The sequence below is a fragment of the Sorex araneus genome, chromosome 3 (genome assembly GCF_027595985.1).
Source record: "Sorex araneus isolate mSorAra2 chromosome 3, mSorAra2.pri, whole genome shotgun sequence".
NCBI lineage: Eukaryota > Metazoa > Chordata > Mammalia > Eulipotyphla > Soricidae > Sorex > Sorex araneus.
Window position 1 is genome coordinate 227585267 of NC_073304.1, and position 17094 is coordinate 227602360.

At 57.6% G+C, this 17094-nt stretch overlaps 1 protein-coding gene across 1 annotated transcript in view; it reads right to left on the bottom strand.

Annotated features, from left to right (window-relative positions):
• Positions 1–17094, bottom strand: part of PRKCA (protein kinase C alpha) — a 275221-nt gene that overhangs the window by 14369 nt on the left and 243758 nt on the right. The window contains exons 11-13 of the mRNA XM_004617983.2: positions 15387–15478; positions 12847–12909; positions 11301–11439 (exon numbers count right to left, since the gene is read on the bottom strand). Of these exons, the coding sequence (XP_004618040.1) occupies positions 11301–11439; positions 12847–12909; positions 15387–15478 (294 nt within the window). The remainder of the gene's footprint in view (positions 1–11300; positions 11440–12846; positions 12910–15386; positions 15479–17094) is intronic.

Below are 17094 nucleotides of genomic sequence, written 5' to 3' on the forward strand. Positions count from 1 at the left end.
TCTGTGGGCAAGGCGCGTGCAAGTAAACGGTTTTGGGGGGCCACGTGGCACGGTGAGCGTTTCACACTAAGAAAGGTACAACAGGTGTGTGTGTGTGTGTGTGTGTGTGTGTTGGGGGGGAGATGAGATCAGTGGGCCAAATGAAGGTGGCTAAACGGGGCTCTGGGGGGCTCCCCACTTCTCCTTCCTGTTCTTACGTGGCTCTAAGCAGTGCCAGAGCGACGGGCACCCAAGCAATGGGCAAGAGAGGGACTCAGGGGACCTGGTCTCGAGGGGCTTGTGGGATGGTTCCAGCTGCACACAATTCCCAGACCCCAGGTCCTGCCCCAGGGGCGAGGGGAAGACAGAAGGGGGCAGGGCTCCCAGGGCCATGCTGCGTTTTCATTGGCTCAACTCTGCCCCCGCCCCTCTCTATCCCCCCCACCCCCCAGGGCTCTGTGAGCGGATTGGCCACAGGTCTGCCCAACCCCAGCCCCTCTCAGATGACTGCGATTTCGTGTGTGTGTGTTTGTGTGTGTGTGTGTGTGTGTGTGTGTGTGTTGGAGGGGGAGGAGGAGTGGGTGGTCCCAAGGGAGCACCCTGTGGGTCTGACTGCTCCCACTCATTTTCCCGACAAGAAAAGGATCATCAAAGGAAGTACAAGGTCTTGGTTGCTGCTTGAAAAACAACATTTGTTCTTTGTTGTGTGTTCTTTTGTGGCGATGTGGAGAGCCGGAGAATGCACAAAGTGTGCAGAGGTGCTCCACAGGCTTGTTTCTTGAATATGGAGGGGCCGCTCCAGCCCTCAGGTGGGCAATTAGCCCAGCAAAGAAGTCGCCTATTTGGTTTGGCTTTGTGTGGGGCTGCTCTAGGCCAGGTGCGGGGGGCCATGGGGTGCCAGAGAAGGAACCCAGGGCCGTCAGTTCTCCAGCCCTCTCCGCCCCCTCGCCCCTGCCCCCTCTCTCCTCTCTCCCCCTCTCCCCCCTGCCCCACCAGCTGCTTATTTTTACGACCTTTGATAGAAAGGCAAATTGCCTTCCTAAAAGTCAAATTGAATTTCCACCCGACTGGATGCCAATTTTGGCATGTTTTACATTCTGTAAAATCCTTCTTTTTAAAAAAGTCCTTTTACAAACCCTAAGCCATAATGTTCATTAGAGATATTAGAAGGAACAGAAGAAAAACAAACCCAGTAAGTTTCTTTTGTTCAACTACATTTAATTGCCTATCATCTTACCACCGAGATAGTCACATCCTTCTGATAGGAATTCCTTTTCCGGTGCGGTTAAGGATATGGTGGAGTTAAGGAGGTGAGACTATTCCAACTTCTAGCCTTCAGGCTACCAAGAACATCTCTCCCAAGTCTTTGATTACTTCCTTGGGATAAATATAAGTAGATCTGGGGCCGGAGAGATAGTACATTAGTAGGGAGCTCACCTTGCATGCAGCCAACCTGGGTTCCATATCTAATATCTATCATCCCCCAAGTACCTCCAGGAATAATTCCTGAGTGCAGAGCCAGGAGCAACTCCTAAGCGTCATTAGGTGTGGCCTCAAAACAAACAAAATCTAAGTAGAATTGTGCTGTCAAAATAGATGTCTTGAAGAGAGCCCTCCAGGGTGGTATGTTTCCCCTCAGGGAAACGTACAAGGAAAGTCGGGGCCCAGTTCAGCCTGGGGACTGGGACTTCTTCCTCGAAGCGGCACCTCTGAACGATGGAAAGTGCTATTGCCTGGGTCCTTGAATTCCCGTTTTGTTTACTTTCCATATCTCCCCCCGAAGTAGCTTCTACTATTTCTCAGGGACCCACCTGTGTCCGTGGGGCGACACAGAGATGGGGCCGGGGAAGCATCTTTGCACACTGAGGTTTGCACCATCTCTGCAGGAGATCAGAGGGATGTTTCCCTTGTCATCACTGACTCGTGTCTTACTTATAGGATATTTTGGTGCTTGGAAGCAAAAACTTCAATAGAAAAGTCTAACAAGCTTTCATACCAGGTGCTTTTGAGGTGTTACTTAGGAGTTCCTTTCTCAGAATGGGCAAAATGCTTTCCATTTTCCTCGAATTCTGTTTCAGATGTACCATGTACCAAAACAAAACAAACCAAAAAAACCCCAAAAAACAAAAAGCTCAAAAACCAACCCCTTTTTTTTTTTTTTAAAAAAAAAGCACTTTATTCTACGGAAAAGATTACGATGTGTCAAAACAACATTTTCTCTAAGTGCTAACCTCTAATATATAAATCATCTTGATTATGTTTTTGGTGTTTGGGCCACGCCCGGCAGCATTTGGCTTCCCTCTGGCTCGGTGCTCAGAGATCACTCCTGGTGGCACTCAGAGGGCCGTATGTGGTATCGGGGATTGTTCTGTCTGAGTGGCTTTTCTGGGGGGGGGGTGGTGGGGGTGGGGTTGCCTGGAACTGCTGGACATCGGATTAGAACCCCCTCCCCCTGCCCCATAACTCAGAGGTGGCAACCAAAGGTGGCACTGAGAGCAATGTGGCATCTTCCTCGCTCCAGCTCTGCCTCTAACACACTCTGACCAAAGGCACCAGCCTGCGCGGGGCTGCCCGAGGCCCCTGTCCGAGTCGGGGTTAGCGGGGAGACCTGGCTGATCTCAGGCGACCGTGAGCTCAGGTCGAGGCTGGTCGAGGCTGGTGGTTTGCTTTCTCTAAAGCTAGCCGATGGCATTGCCACGCAGACACAGGAAGAAAGACGTCACAACTCTGCAACTGCCTACATAACAAATCTGGAGGGAACTTAATAAGCATCGGGACAAGCCTTTCAAGGGTGCCGTTCCCATTCCAGGACTCCGATTCCACTTTTATTTATTTATTCTGGGTTTATTTATTTATAAGCTACCGAGAGTATGGCATCCCGCATGGCAGAGCCTGGCAAGCTACCCGTGGTGTATTGGATATGCCAAAAATAGTAACAATAAGTCTCACAATGAGAGACGTTACGGGTGCCCACTCGAACAAATCGATGAGCAATGGGATGACAGTGACAGATCTATTTATTTATTTATTTATTTATTTTTGGTCACACCCCGCAGTGCTCAGGGCTGACTCTTGGCACTGCACTCAGCAAATCACTCCGGCTGGACCTCAGGGGACCTTCGGAGGTGCTGGGGATAGAATCTGGGTTGCTTGGCCGTGTGCAGAGCAAGCACCTTGCCTACTGTAAAATCCACTTGTAAACCTGGCGTCATGCTCCATGACCCAGGGGAGGGGGGGGTAGGTGTTTGGCCATGGTTTGTTTAATGACCAGATAAGTGAATGGATGAATGAACGAGTAAACCTTGTGTCCCCTCCATCTGTTTCTCTAGCAACACTCTACTGCCTACTTCTGAAGGGGGAACATTTGTGCAAATCCCAAGTGCTCTCAGGAATAGAAACATTCCACCCAGCAAACTCCGCTTTAACCAGAAAGACCAGGGGGGTTATGGTGACACGCCTGAATGTAAATAGCTTTTGCTTGAAAACTCTATAGAGTCTGATGCAAATGCTGAGAACGGTGACAATTTTCACCATATGGTAAGTCCCTTCTCTTAATCTCAGTGGAGAACGACAATTAGTCAAACTGGAAAAGACATTTTTTTACAAAAGACGTGAGCCAAAGGATTAATGAGTCCGACTCCTTCAAAGGCTCACGGGACGCAGCATCTTAGCTCGGGGGGCTGTTCTCTAGAACGACATCCTAAGGGAAGTGGCATGTTTCCACCAACATAGCTGTCATGTCACACTCCTGCAGGCTTTACAGAGTGGCTCCGACGTTATGAGAGCGATAAAAAAAACATGCTTCGCGCTGCTGGGGGGGGGGGGAAGGGTGATTTCCCCAAACATGTGGAGGGGAACAAAAGTTAGGCAGGAGACAGAGACTTTGTTCTCAAGCTCTTCCTGGTGGGAAGGGTGCTCGAGAAGGGACCGGGGGTGGGGGGAGATTAGCATGTTTTCCTCCGTGATTAGCTACTGAAGTATGCCTAATAAATCAACCTCTATGCAAAGCCTCAAGCGTAGGAAAACAAGACCTGATTGGAAGAGGCTTTCCAGCAGACTGTGTCATCCTTGGCTTGATCCCCGAGTCTCGGAGACGGCGAGCTGACTGACACATGAATTGCTATCTCTGAGCCGCAAAAATAAATCCTGGACGTGAGTCACAGTACGAGCTTTATTTCTTGCTCCCCTTCGCACACGCTTTGTGCCCTGAGAACTTATCTGTCTTGAACCCGTATTCTTAAGCGAAGACCAGCGTCCGTCTAAAAACCAGGCTAATACTCAGTCATGTTCAGACCCTGACGTGGCATCACTCTGTTTCTATTCAAACCTCGGCCGATGGCGTGGCCGAGCCTGGCCTGGAAGCCGGATGTCAAAATGAGAAGGTAGCGGAGGCTGAAGAGTTGGGAGGCATGCTTCCATGTCACACACGGGCGGGTCAGAGGAGCCCCCACTGTCTCCACAGATGCTCCCCCGTGTGATTATTCCCGCCTATTTCCCGCCCTCCTTTGCTCTTGGGCTCTGTGATTACCTCTGGCTGGTAATTCAGTGGGTGGTAAGAGGAAGTCATTTGTTTTCACTTCCAGGTCGAGTGTGAAAGTCCACGTCCTCCTGCCACATGTTTCAGGGGCTTAGCTGCCTACCATGCCCCACCCAGACGGAGCGAGCAGTTGGGAAATACCTGTTTTAAGTGACAGGGGAAGGAAGGGAGCTTGGGGACTGCCAGGGCAGCAGTCAATCTCATGTCTCCCTCTGAGGGAGCAAATCTTTTTTTTTTTTAAATTATTCTTTTATTGAATCACCATGTGGAAAGTTACAAAGCTCTCAGGTTTAAGTCTCAGTCATACAATGCTCGAACACCCATCCCTTCACCAGTGCCCATATTCCACCCCCAAGAATCACAGTATACCTCCCCCTCCCCAGCCCCCCACCCCACCGGTGTAACTGATAACTTTCACTTTACTTTTGTGGGAGCAAATCTTAAGCCCCGGCTTTCCTCCTTCTGGTCAGCATCAGTCACAAACCCTAAGAGCCCAGACCACTGACATTTTAAGGTGCTTCCATTTCAATTTCCGTTTTGGACGCCCTCCCTGGGGTTCAGCTTGGTCTTCCTGTTCTATTTCCACAGCACTAAACTCTGATGACATCTGCCCTTCCCTCCAAGGCTTCCAAGGGCAGGATTCCCCAGGGGCCAGGGGCTTGCTTGTTCTGGGGGCAGCATCTGTGACGTGCTGGACTGAGGTGACAGCTGTTCTGGGCACGACTGGACCTCGCGCTGAAGCTAGAGAACAGGGTCCAGAGCTGGGCTGGACCTTCCTCCTGCCCTTCTAGCTCTGTCAGGCCTGCTGGGCCCCCGATGAAATGCAGAGTCCCAGAAATCCGAGTGGTGAGGGGCAGGATACTGCCTTGCTGTCATGGATTCACTCTGAGGACAAAGCATGTTCCTCCCCACCCCACCCCTGCCACTCCCTCTAGGGGATAAATAAATACCTCCAGGGTCCAAAAACCTCCCTGCCCAGGACACTCAGTCATGGCAAGCCTGTCCAAGACAAAGGTTGGAGCTCACGGGATTTAGGAGCCACACTAGCTAACGCCGGTCTCACAAACTGCTTCCTTTGGATGTGTTGGGTTAAATAAGATGAGTTAAGATTCACGGCACCTGTTTCTTTATTTTTTATGATTTTTTTTCTTTTTGGGTCACACCCAGCAATGCTTAGGGGTTATTCCTGGCTCATGCACTCAGGAATTACTCCTGGCGGTGCTCGGGGGACCCTATGGAATGCTGGGAATCGAACCCGGGTCGGCCGTTGCAAGGCAAACGCCCTCTCCACTGTGCTATCTCCCTAGCCCCCGTTTCTTTATTTTTTAAAACATTTGTAAAAGGGTTTTGGGGCTGGATCCTGCCTGCTGAGACTGTCCAGACCGTACTGGCTCCTCTGACCCATGCAGGGAGCGTGGTTCTCGTTGGCCGAGATGGCCCAGCTCTGGGCTGAGGCCCCGTCGCCGAAACCAGGAGGGACAGGGCGGTGCTTGCACCGGGTGGGTGAGGGGCAGAGAGGCCGGGGCAGACTCCCTGGTGGCCAGGCCCGAGGGTGGTCTGGCATCCTGGCCCTTTGGTTCCCCCCCAACGCAGAAGCTCACAAAGGGGCAGGCAGATGCGGCAGGCGGGGCCTGAGTTGGCGGATCTCCCGAGTGGGCGCGTGGGGGAGGCTGAGCCTCAGCGTCAAAGACGGACCCGCCCAGGCGCCCGCCCGCCACTCAAGCCTCCCTGCTGCTCGTCTCTGCGATCATCATCATTAGCCTTCCGGGAGCCCCGCGCTGGCGGGGAAGGGCAGGATGTCGCAAATGGCTGCCTGTCTGGGGAGAATGAGAGATGACGGCGCTTCCTCCCGGCCTGGGCACAGAACCAGGGATGGAGCAGGACTGGGGGGCAGGGGGTGGGGGGGCGCACGGGGAAAGCTTCTGTCTCATCCCAGGCCTAAGGCTCTGCAGGGGGAGAGCCGCCACCCGCCCTCCTGAAGCTTCCAGAGAGGGGGGGGGCACATCGGGGTTTCCCGAGAGGAACAGCCCCCACCTCTGTCCACCTGCAGCCTGACCCCTGATGCTGAGACTGCCTGTCTGCCCTGCGCCCCCGGATTCTCCCCTGTGGGTGTCGTGTCCGCCACTGTACACGCGCCCAGACCCCAGAGACAGCGGCCCCATTATTCCAAGCTCTCTCTGCGGGGCAAAACCAAAAGGGGCGGTCCCTAAGGCCGCAGGTAGTGGGATGGGGTTCGAGAGGAGTCAGAGACGTGTCTGCGGGGCTCTGGAAAGGAACCGGGTTCCAGGAGCTGAACTGTGGGCCCCCTCCCCCCAACCCCCGCTGGACTACGTGTCCCGGGAGCTCTCCCCACGCCAGGCCTGAGCGGAGTGCAGCCCGGCCCCCAACTCTCTGCACGCGTGGACCCCACAGACACTCTCGGCCCCCATGGGGCCGCCACACGGGAAGCACGCCTGGCAAGGCCCTGGCCGACGCCTGGGTGCTTCTGAGCTGACCACTGGCCCCCGCACCCCCCACCCAACGGGCCTGCCCGGGCGGGCGGGAGCTGGGCGAGCTGCGCTCTGCTGAGACGGCGTCCCGTCAGCGCCAGGAATAGTTCGCCGTGTCGTGCTGCTGGTGGGCGCGACCTCTGAGGCTCCAGATGGCACCTGTCAGGGCGGCGGGCCCCCGTGCGTGGCCCGGCGGGGAGCTGCTGTGAATTAATCCATTCCAAGGTGTGTGAACAAACAGCCGCCGACGCTTCAGCCTCCGCTTGGCCCATTACGGGGAATGGCACCTCAGGTAATGACCGCGCCGCTGGCCGACAGCCGGTAAGATCAGCCTCCCGGGAGCAGGCGCCCGCGCCCGCGCCCAGCCCGCCTTCCCTGCCCGGCCCAACCGGGCCAACGTCACTGTCACTGTCCTCCCGTTGCTCACCGATTTGCTCGAGCGGGCACCAGTAACGTCTCTCATTGAGAGACTGATTGTTACTGGTTTTGGCATATCCAATACGCCACAGGTAGCTTGCCAGGCTCTGCCGTGCGGGCTCGATACTCTCGGTAGCTTGCCGGGCTCTCTGAGAGGGGCGGAGGAATCGAACTCGGGTCTGCCGCGTGAAAGGCGAACGCCCAACCTCTGTGCTATCGCTCCAGCCCCGGGCCAGCGTATGACCAGCCAATTCCCAGGGCTGTGCAGCTGCTATTCCTCGGAGAGTCAAGGGCACCCCAAACCCGCATCTGGCGTTGGCCCACGCTCACAGCTGCTGAACGGTGAGCCGCCCCACCCCACCCCGGCCGGGCTGCGTCCAGAGAGAGCGAGCGGGTCTCGCCCCCCGCAGCCCCTGCAGCCTGGGCCTTCTGGTGGGGGGGGGGTGTGTGCAAAAGCTGCTCTGCTGCCTCTGGCCGGCGGCCCTGAGCTGAGCCGGCTAGCCAGGAAGCGGGGCCCGCGGAGACACTGGAGGCTTGGGGGAGGCCTGTGGGGGCTTCACATGGTGTGTGACATGCCCCGGACACGCAGTCCCTGGCCCGGCTGCTCTTCCCAACAGGGCCCGCCCAACCGGGGCATTCCGGCTCATCAACCCCTTTCTCAGGCCTCCCCCAGCGCCCCTCCCTCAGCGGGTGCTCCCGGGAGCCTCAGTTCCCTCCGTCATATTCCCAGCATCCCCCTCTCTCTTCGTGTGCTCCCCCCGGGAAGCAGGCCCAGCGGCCCCTCCCTCCCTGTCCCTAGCACTCCTCCCTGATGTGTCTTCCCAGAATGCCTCTCTCTGCCTTCCTGGAACCCCTCTTTCTTTCTTTCTTTTCTGTTTGGAAGTGAAGCAAGGTAGTTTTTATTGAACTATATTTACTTAGAAGTGAGGGTTGAGAAAGAGAGGAAATACATAATGGGGAGAAAACACGATTTCTCCAGAGGGAAAAAAAAGCAGCCAAAGAGACAGACACAATCAACCACAATTTTCTAATGTTTTCCCAGCATGCCCTTCTGTGTGTTCCCAGAACCTGTATCTCTGATGTGTTTTCCCAGCATGCCTCTCTCTGATGTGTTTTCCCAGCATGCCTCTCTCTGATGTGTTTTCCCAGCATGCCTCTCTCCAATGTGGTTTTTTAATTTAATTTTTATTTTTTTGCTTTTTGGGTCACAGCTGGCAATGCACAAGGATTACCCCTGGCTCTGCACTCAGGACTTACTCCTGGCGGTGCTCGAGGGACCCTATGGGATGTGGGAATCGAGCCCAAGTCAGCTGCGAGCAAGGCAAACGCCCTCCCCACTGTGCTATGGCTCCAGCCCCTCTCTCTGATGTGTCTCCCAGCACCTCTCTCCCTCCCGTCTCCCGCAGCACCTTCTTCTGACAACCTTAGTCGTGCTTCCTCCTACGTCCTGCTCAGCCCCACCCAGTGCCTTCCCTTCTAGCATCTTCTCAATGGCAAGGACCTTTTCCGCTCACAAAGCCTTTCCCCGGCCAGCCTGGCCTCTGCTCTCTCCCCAAGAGGCCCTGAAGTTGGGGGTGACCACGTCTGGGATCAGGGAGGAGAAAGGCACCCTCCAATGCTGCAAGCGAGCCAAGGAAATGCCACGGCCCCACGGCCTGCGGGGCCACGCGCCAGCCTCGCTGGAGGGCCAGGCACAGCCTCACGGTGGCCTCAGCGCTCCCCAGGGGAAGTCCACGGGGACTGCCCGGAGGTTCGGGGTCTGAAAAAGGCCCCCCTCTCCCCCGAAGGTCTCCGTCTGGCTGGCTCCAGCCCCGATGTGGGTGAATAGACACCGTTATGGGACGGGAAGGAGAGGAGTGGGCACTGGGGGGAGGACGGGCGGCAGGAGAGGGGCGGCAGGCGGGGGTGCTCCCATGAGCACTGCCTGGCTCTGCCTCTGGCCGTGGGGCTGGCACGTGAGCCCACGCTGGGAACGTGCCGGGGTGCCTGGGCCTGGATGTTCACACGCTGGGGGCAGCAAGCAAGGGGCAGTGCCCGGGACGCCACCGACACGGTGGCAAGCTCAAGAGCTGGGGTTGCCCCGGGGGGAGAGCCGGGTGGGCGGAGAAGCCGTGGGTGGCCCTGATGGGGCAGCTGTGCTTGGGTTCCGGGCCGTGGGGGATGCCTGAGAGGGAGGTGGCAGGGGTGGGGCGGGGAGACAAAGGCCCGGAATGGGGTCGCGGGAGCCCCTGCAGGCAGGGGCCCAGGTCACCGGCACCCAGGGGTGGGAAGAGGCCAGCGAGGGGGAGGACCGAGCCCTGCAGGTGCGCTGGCAACTCAGGAGATGGTTGTGCCCGTGTGAGCACTGGACCGGCCAGCTGCTGTTTTACGAGTCTCGAGTTTTGTCTGTCCGTGTTGAGGCCACGCCCCCACATGCACTCAGGAGCTACTCCCTGATGTGCCCGGGGCTCAAGGGGCTCACGGAACCCCCTCCTCCTGCCTGCAAGGCACGGGTCCCAGTCGCTGGGTCAGCCCCCTAGGCCACATCTGTACTGCTGGAACCCACTCAGCTGGTGGGCAACTATTACGGCAGCGAGAGGAAGCGAGACTAAAGAGGAATATTAAAAAAAAAAAAGAAGAAGCAGCAGCTTCAGCTGTCGGCTAAACTTCATCTCTAGGGCCATACCGAGCGGCTGAGATTTTACTGGAAAATGCCGGAAGCGCCGGGGTTTTGCCTTGACCCGGTCTGAATGGAGATGAGGTTCAAAGCCGCCTTTGTTCCGTTCCTAGAAGGCTGTCGGCAGCCGCCTCAGCGTGGGCGGCCGGCTGCGGTGTGCCGAGGGTGCTCCAGCCTCTCCCTCCCACAGACATGCACGTGGGTGCCTCAGGGGCACCTGGGGACGGCGACGTGGGACGGGGTGGGAGAAAGCCCCAGTTTGTGACTTGTCACAACGCCCTGTCGCCTTTGGGCCTGGCACGCAGGATTCAACTCCTGAAGTCACACCCGGCAATGCCCAGGGCTCACTCCTGGCTCTGCACTCAGGAATGACTCCTGGCGGTGCTCGGGGGACCCTCTGGGGTGCCGGGGATGCGGGGGAGCAAACCCTATCGTTTGATCCTGTGCAAGTGCTCTCCCCGCCGTGCTCTCACTCGGCCCACCCTCCTCCCCGAGTTCTAAGTTTCTACTTGCACACGGAGAAACATAACAAACCGGATCCCCTTCAGCGGGGAAGCGAGGGGAGCAAAGGAAGTGCCCCCTGGTGTTACGGCGCCAGGCTTCCGGGAGGGGAAGCGCCAGGGCCGGCGGGCACCTCTGTGGAGGGAACTCTGCCCTTCGTTCCACAGCCGGGAACGGGGCCGGGCCCGGTGTGGCTTGGGGCCGGCAGAGCGGGACTGGAGTGCTCCAAGCACAGGAAACGCAGGCGGAGAGCCACGCCCTGCACTGGTCCTGCGTGACAGGTGTGCTGTCGGGACCCGGGTGTCCCGGAGGGTGGGTGACGTCCTTGCGGTGTGCTGGAGCACCCCCGGGGGAGCACAGTCTCCTTACGTCTCTCCCTGTAGAGCCGTGTCACAAACATGGTATCCCCTGCCCGTGCCACACTGCCGCACTTTCTACCATCCCGGCCATGACCCCCGGGGGAGATGAGGTCACGGGAGCTCGGTTCCTGCATCACACGACAACGCGGAAACACACCCGCCCTGGTCCTTCCCGTGCCTGGCCAGGCGCGTCCTTTCCCCGGCCAGTTCCCTCTGGGCAGCCAACAGTGCCATGTTTCGGGGTGGTGGCCCCCAGTTACCGACTCAGTGGTACCCACAGGGCTCGGTACCCCCTGCCTGGGGGGTGGGAGGGCTGCTGCCGGAAAGAGGAGGTCCCGAAGGCGGGATGCGGGGGTGCCTACCTCGGGGGCGATGTAATCCGGAGTCCCGCAGAAGGTTCTGGTCGTGACCCCGTCCATCATGTGCTCCTTGCACATGCCGAAGTCGGCGATCTTGATGTGTCCCTCCGCGTCCAGCATGACATTGTCCAACTTCAGGTCCCTGCCAGGAGACGGGGGAGCTAGTGTCAGGGCTGCTGGGGGGGGGGGGGCAGGGCGGCCGGGAAGTGGCTCCCTGAGCAAGTCCAAGTCCAAGATTAGGAACCAGGAATGGGCCCATGCTTTGTTTTTCTTTCTTTCCTGTTTGTTTGAGGTTTGGGCCACACCAAGCAGGGCTGCTCCTGGCACTGCTCAGGGGACTAGAAGAGGTGTGAGGGATTCAGGCGGGCTCAGCCACACACAGGGAGGGTGCCCCAACTCCCGCCCCATCTATCTCTGTACCCCAACTTCCGCCCTCTCTATCTCTGTGCCCCAACTTCTGCCCTCTCTATCTCTGTGCCCCAACTTCCGCCCTCTCTATCTCTGTGCCCCAACTTCCGCCCTCTCTATCTCTGTGCCCCAACTTTCACCCTATCTCTGTACCCCAACTTCTGCCCTATCTCTGTGCCCCAACTTCCGCCCTCTCTATCTCTGTGCCCCAACTTCCGCCCTCTCTATCTCTGTGCCCCAACTTCCGCCCTCTCTATCTCTGTACCCCAACTTCCGCCCTCTCTATCTCTGTACCCCAACTTCCGCCCTCTCTATCTCTGTGCCCCAACTTCCACCCTATCTCTGTGCCTTCACTTCCGCCCTCTATCTCTGTGCCTTCACTTCCGCCCTCTCTATCTCTGTGCCCCGACTTCCGCCCTCTCTATCTATCTCTGGGGCCCAGGCATGTGCTCCTACAGCTTCTAACGCGGCCCGACTGCAGTGACTCACACACTGAGAGCCTGTGTGCCACCGGCAGCTCCCCGCAGTGGCTGTGTGTGCAGTCTCCGTCCTGAGCTCCCCACCCCGCCCCCGGCCCTGACGGACGGGCGAGGCCCCCTCCTCTGCTGCAGGGTTTCAAACAGCCTCCCTGGAGGCCACAGTGCCAGCCGCCCTTCAGTGAACGCCCCAGCCACGCCTGGAGGGCGGCTCACTCTTGCAGTGGCTGGGGGGAAGGGGGGCCCGAGTTCAGCTGCTCTTGACCCCCCCACACCCTCCCCTCCCCACCCCTGCTAGTTCCCAGGCTCTTGCCACAGAAACGCCCTCCCCGCTGTAGCCTGGCCTCCCGCCCTTAGAGAAGGCTGAGGAAGGGGCTGTGCGTGGGGGCGAGGGGAGGGTCTTCTCGTGGAAAGCAGAGCTCAGGGGCGCTGTCCAGGCCTGGGAAGCTGAAGGTGCCCGTGGTCTGCCCGGAGGCTGCTGAGCACAGGGGTGGGTAAGTGGGGAACAGGGATTCCCTGCAGCCTTTTGTCCCCTGCGGGTTACCAAGGCCACATCTGAAGTGCCCAAAGCAGAAGGACCTGCCCCCCCCGTGCCCCCCTCGGTATAGACACTCCCTACCCCAGACCCAAGACCGTGGTCCCGGCGGCAGAGTTCGGACACTCACCTATAAATGATGCCTCGTTTGTGCAGGAAGAACAACCCGATGGAAATCTCGGCTGCATAGAATCTGCAAGAGACACGGCCCGGGTTGGCTTCTCGGTCCCTGGAGGGATTTGACCCAGCAGCCCGGGCCACAGAGACACAGAGAAAGGCCGACTCTGGGCCCTTCAGAGAGTCCTGTCTCACGGACCTGGCCTTGCCATCTCCCTGCCCAGCGGCCACAGCTGGAACTGCCCAACCCACACCCCGAAGCAAGCTCGGCCCCCCCGGGCGGCTGACACAGACGCTCCTAAGCCTGTTGCTGAAAGGGCGGGCCTGGGCCAGCTCATCCCGTGCCAGGGCTGTGCGCCGGGTGGGGGGCCACCTCCCACCCACAGGGAGATGGGTGCGGGAGGGGCATGAAGGCGGCTATTCCCTGGGAGACGAGGGGGAGTGTGGGAGCTTGGGGGGCACTCCCTGACCCGAGGGCCGGGATAAAGGGGGCCCCCGTTCCCTCTGATGTCACTCATCACGGAATACAGTTCCTCCCCTCCGTGGACTAATGTCAGAAACCCTGAATCAGTGCACGGGAGCTTTCCCACCGTGCTCGGCCCTCAGTGTCTTTGGCGTCTGAGCCCCCTCCGGCTCTGCCCGCGCCCCCCTCAGCCCCGGGAGGCTCCAGGTAAGCCCACGGGGTCTGCACAGGCAGGAAAACCCCGGATGATGCAGACACTCTTTGTGGAGGGGCCCATCCCCGAGGGCGGGTGGAGAGGAGGCATGGGGGAGACGGAAGAGGCGAGACTTGGGGGAAATGTCTACTCGGCACGCTCTTCTCTACTTTTAGAATAAATTCAAGCAACACAGGTCGGCTGGGGAGGTGGCGGAGACGTGACCGTATGCAGTGACACGGTGGTCACATCGGGTTTCACCACGCTGCTTCTTTTTTCTTCAGAGGGGTCTTTGGGTACACCCAAGTGGTGCTCGGGGACTACTCTTGACTCTGTGCTCAGGGATCACTCCTGGCAGTGGTTGGGGAGGACCATCTGTGGAGCCCAGGTGTAGGATCGGGGTCAGGTGCAAGGCAAGTGACTTAATCCCTGCACTATCCCTCCGGCCCAGACACGTCCACGTCTTAATAGCCACGGAGTGGGAAAGAGACATCAAGGGCGACCAGCCCAGGAAAGAAGGCCTCGAGCTCTCAACAAGTGCAGAGACGTGATCCTATACTTAGAAAATCCTAAGGTCGCTGCAAATAACAGGCTTAAAAAAAGCTCCTGGAAACAACAGTCTTGTACAGTCAAGTAGCAGGTGACAAAAATCAACGCCCCAGCACTCGCATCTTTTCAGACTCATGACAGGAGAGCGGGACCGGGGCTAGGTGTTCCGGAAACAAGGAGGCCGGCAGCGATGCGGAAAAATCATCTACCTTGGCATACAAAAAAAAAAAAAAAAAGAGACAGAGCTGAGCTCCGCCCCCAGAGAAGCTGCCCCGGCACAGATCTGCACCCTAGGGTGCGGCAGACCCAACTCCCAGTGGTGGTCCTGCAGAATCCTGCGGACCCGAGCAAACCCCACTCCTCAGGGCAGCCCCGGGGCAGGCCAGAGTCGGGCCAGGGTCAGGCCAGCCAGACTCACAGCTGTCAAGAACGAGGGGTGGGCTGGAGCGATAGCACAGCGGGGAGGGCATTTGCCTTGCCCGAGGTCGACCCGGGTTCGATTCCCAGCATCCCATAGGGTCCCCCTGAGCACCACCAGGAGTCATTCCTGAGTGCATGAGCCAGGAGTAACCCTTGTGCATTGCTGGGTGTGCCCCCCCCAAAAAAGAACGAGGGGTGCTCCCAGTAGAGGGGGTTCCAAATGATCCCCCGAAGCTCCAACCCAAACGGGCTTCTCTTGCTTCCCCGAGGTCCCAGGCCAACCTTCAAGATGGTCCCCAAAGACACATCGTCTCTGTGGGGCTGAGGCCCCGCCCCTCACAGCTGGCTCCCTCTCCCGGGGGGTAGAGCCCCCTTCACCCGCAGGCCCGCCCCGCTCGGCCCCAGGGGCACCGCAGAAGTGTGGCACGAGGGTGGTTAGGCTCAAGGGAGCCCCTTCTAGACCCCCACTCTCAGCCACGCCCCCCACATTGGCCCTCACCTACAGCATGGCCTGCACCCCCCACCCCAATCTCGCACAACTGGGTTGAGTTTTCCTGGGGGGGAGGGATTCATTCCCCCGCTGCCCACGCTGTGGGGCAGGAGAGGGCCCAAGTGACCGCTCAGGCTCTGGTAACACAGTGTTCCAGGGCCGTCTCCGGCTGCCTTGGAGATTCCTGGCCACAGGGGCCGCTCTCCGCCTTCACCCCGACACCTGGATGTCCAGTGCACGGGGTGGGCGGCAGATGTCTGAGTGATGGGTGCCCCAGCGGGTGCGGGGGACTCACACCAGCACTTCCAGGTTCCTGGAGGCAGAGCCAAACTCCTGCCTTGGAAGTTCCAGCTCACCCGGCGGGGACCCTGTTTCCCAGCCCCGAGCAGCTCCTCCAGGGAGCACCGTGCCCATGTGGAGGGGTTGGTGATGACTCACACTGCCTGTGGCTCCTTGAACTTGCCGACTTGCTGGATGTGGTACATGAGGTCCCCGCCATTGACGTATTCCATGACGAAGTACAGCCGGTCCTGGGGGCCAAGGTCACGTGTGAGCGGGTACCCCCCCAACTCTTTCCTCTCCCCGTTAGCAAAAGGCGGGCTCCACAGGACCCCTCAACACGTCCCCAATAAAAACTCCCTGATGTGGAAGGCCCGTGTTGGAAGCCCACACTACGTGACTGTATGGTGCTACTACAACACTACAACCCTACTATACCACCCCTGTGCCACACACTGCACTGTGACTGCACCCGCTGTGATGCTGTAATGCTACTACCCCTAGTACAGTACCACACACTGCACTGTGACTGCACCCGCTGTGATGCTGTAATGCTACTACCCCTAGTACAGTACCACACACTGCACTGTGACTGCACCCGCTGTGATGCTGTAATGCTACTACCCCTAGTACAGTACCACACACTGCACTGTGACTGCACCCGCTGTGATGCTGTAATGCTACTACCCCTAGTACAGTACCACACACTGCACTGTGACTGTACCCGCTGTGATGCTGTAATGCTACTACCCCTAGTACAGTACCACACACTGCACTGTGACTGTACCCGTTATGATGCTGTAATGCTACTACCCCTAGTATAGTACCACACACTGCACTGTGACTGTACCGCTATGATGCCATAATCCTACCATACTACTAGTCCACCATACTATATGACTGTTTTTTGGCAATGTCGAATACGCCACGGGTAGCTTGCCAGGCTTTGCTGTGCGGGCGAGCCAAAAACAGTAACAACAAGTCTCACAATGGAGACATTACTGGTGCCCGCGGAGCAAATCGATGAGAAATGGGATGACAGTGATACTATATGACTGCCCCATACTATGATGTCATAATCCCACTATACTATTACTCTACCACAATACACTATGACTGCACCATGCTATGATGCCATAACCCTACTATACTGTTACTGTACCACACTATATGACTGCACCATGCTATGATGCCATAACCCTACTATACTGTTACTGTACCACACTATATAACTGCACCGTGCTACTATGCCATAATCCTACTATACTGTTACTCTACCACACTATATGACTGTGCCATGCTATGATGCCATAATCCTACTATACTATTTCTACCACGCTACACTAAGACCGTATCATACTGTGATGTTACAACTCTACTATAGTATCCCGTACTGTAAACTAGGCTATGACTCTAAGATGCTACAATGACACTATAACTCTATTGCACTGCTACTGTACTGTACCCACTATCTTTAGCTATACTGCAACTACACAACTACTCTGTTTCTGTAACCACAGTGTAACTGCGCTATCACTGCACTAAAACTCCACTACAGTTATGCTATAACTATAGTTGTACTCTACACTGTCACGGTACTCCAAGCATACTATGCTACACGCGACTACACAACTACACCATTTCTGTAGTGAGCAGATACTGTGACTACAAACTCCACCGTGCCTACACTCCCCTGGCGCTCGGCTCCCCCTGCCTTCTTGCTGCCCTGCTGGGTAGCAGGGAGCCTCTGCCTGAAGGGCGCCAGGGTGCCAACCTCCCTGTGGGGAGTTCACAGACGGGGTGCAGTGACCCTGTCCCCTCCGCCTGGCGGAGAAGGCCCTGGACTGAGCAGGCCTGAGTCCGCCCG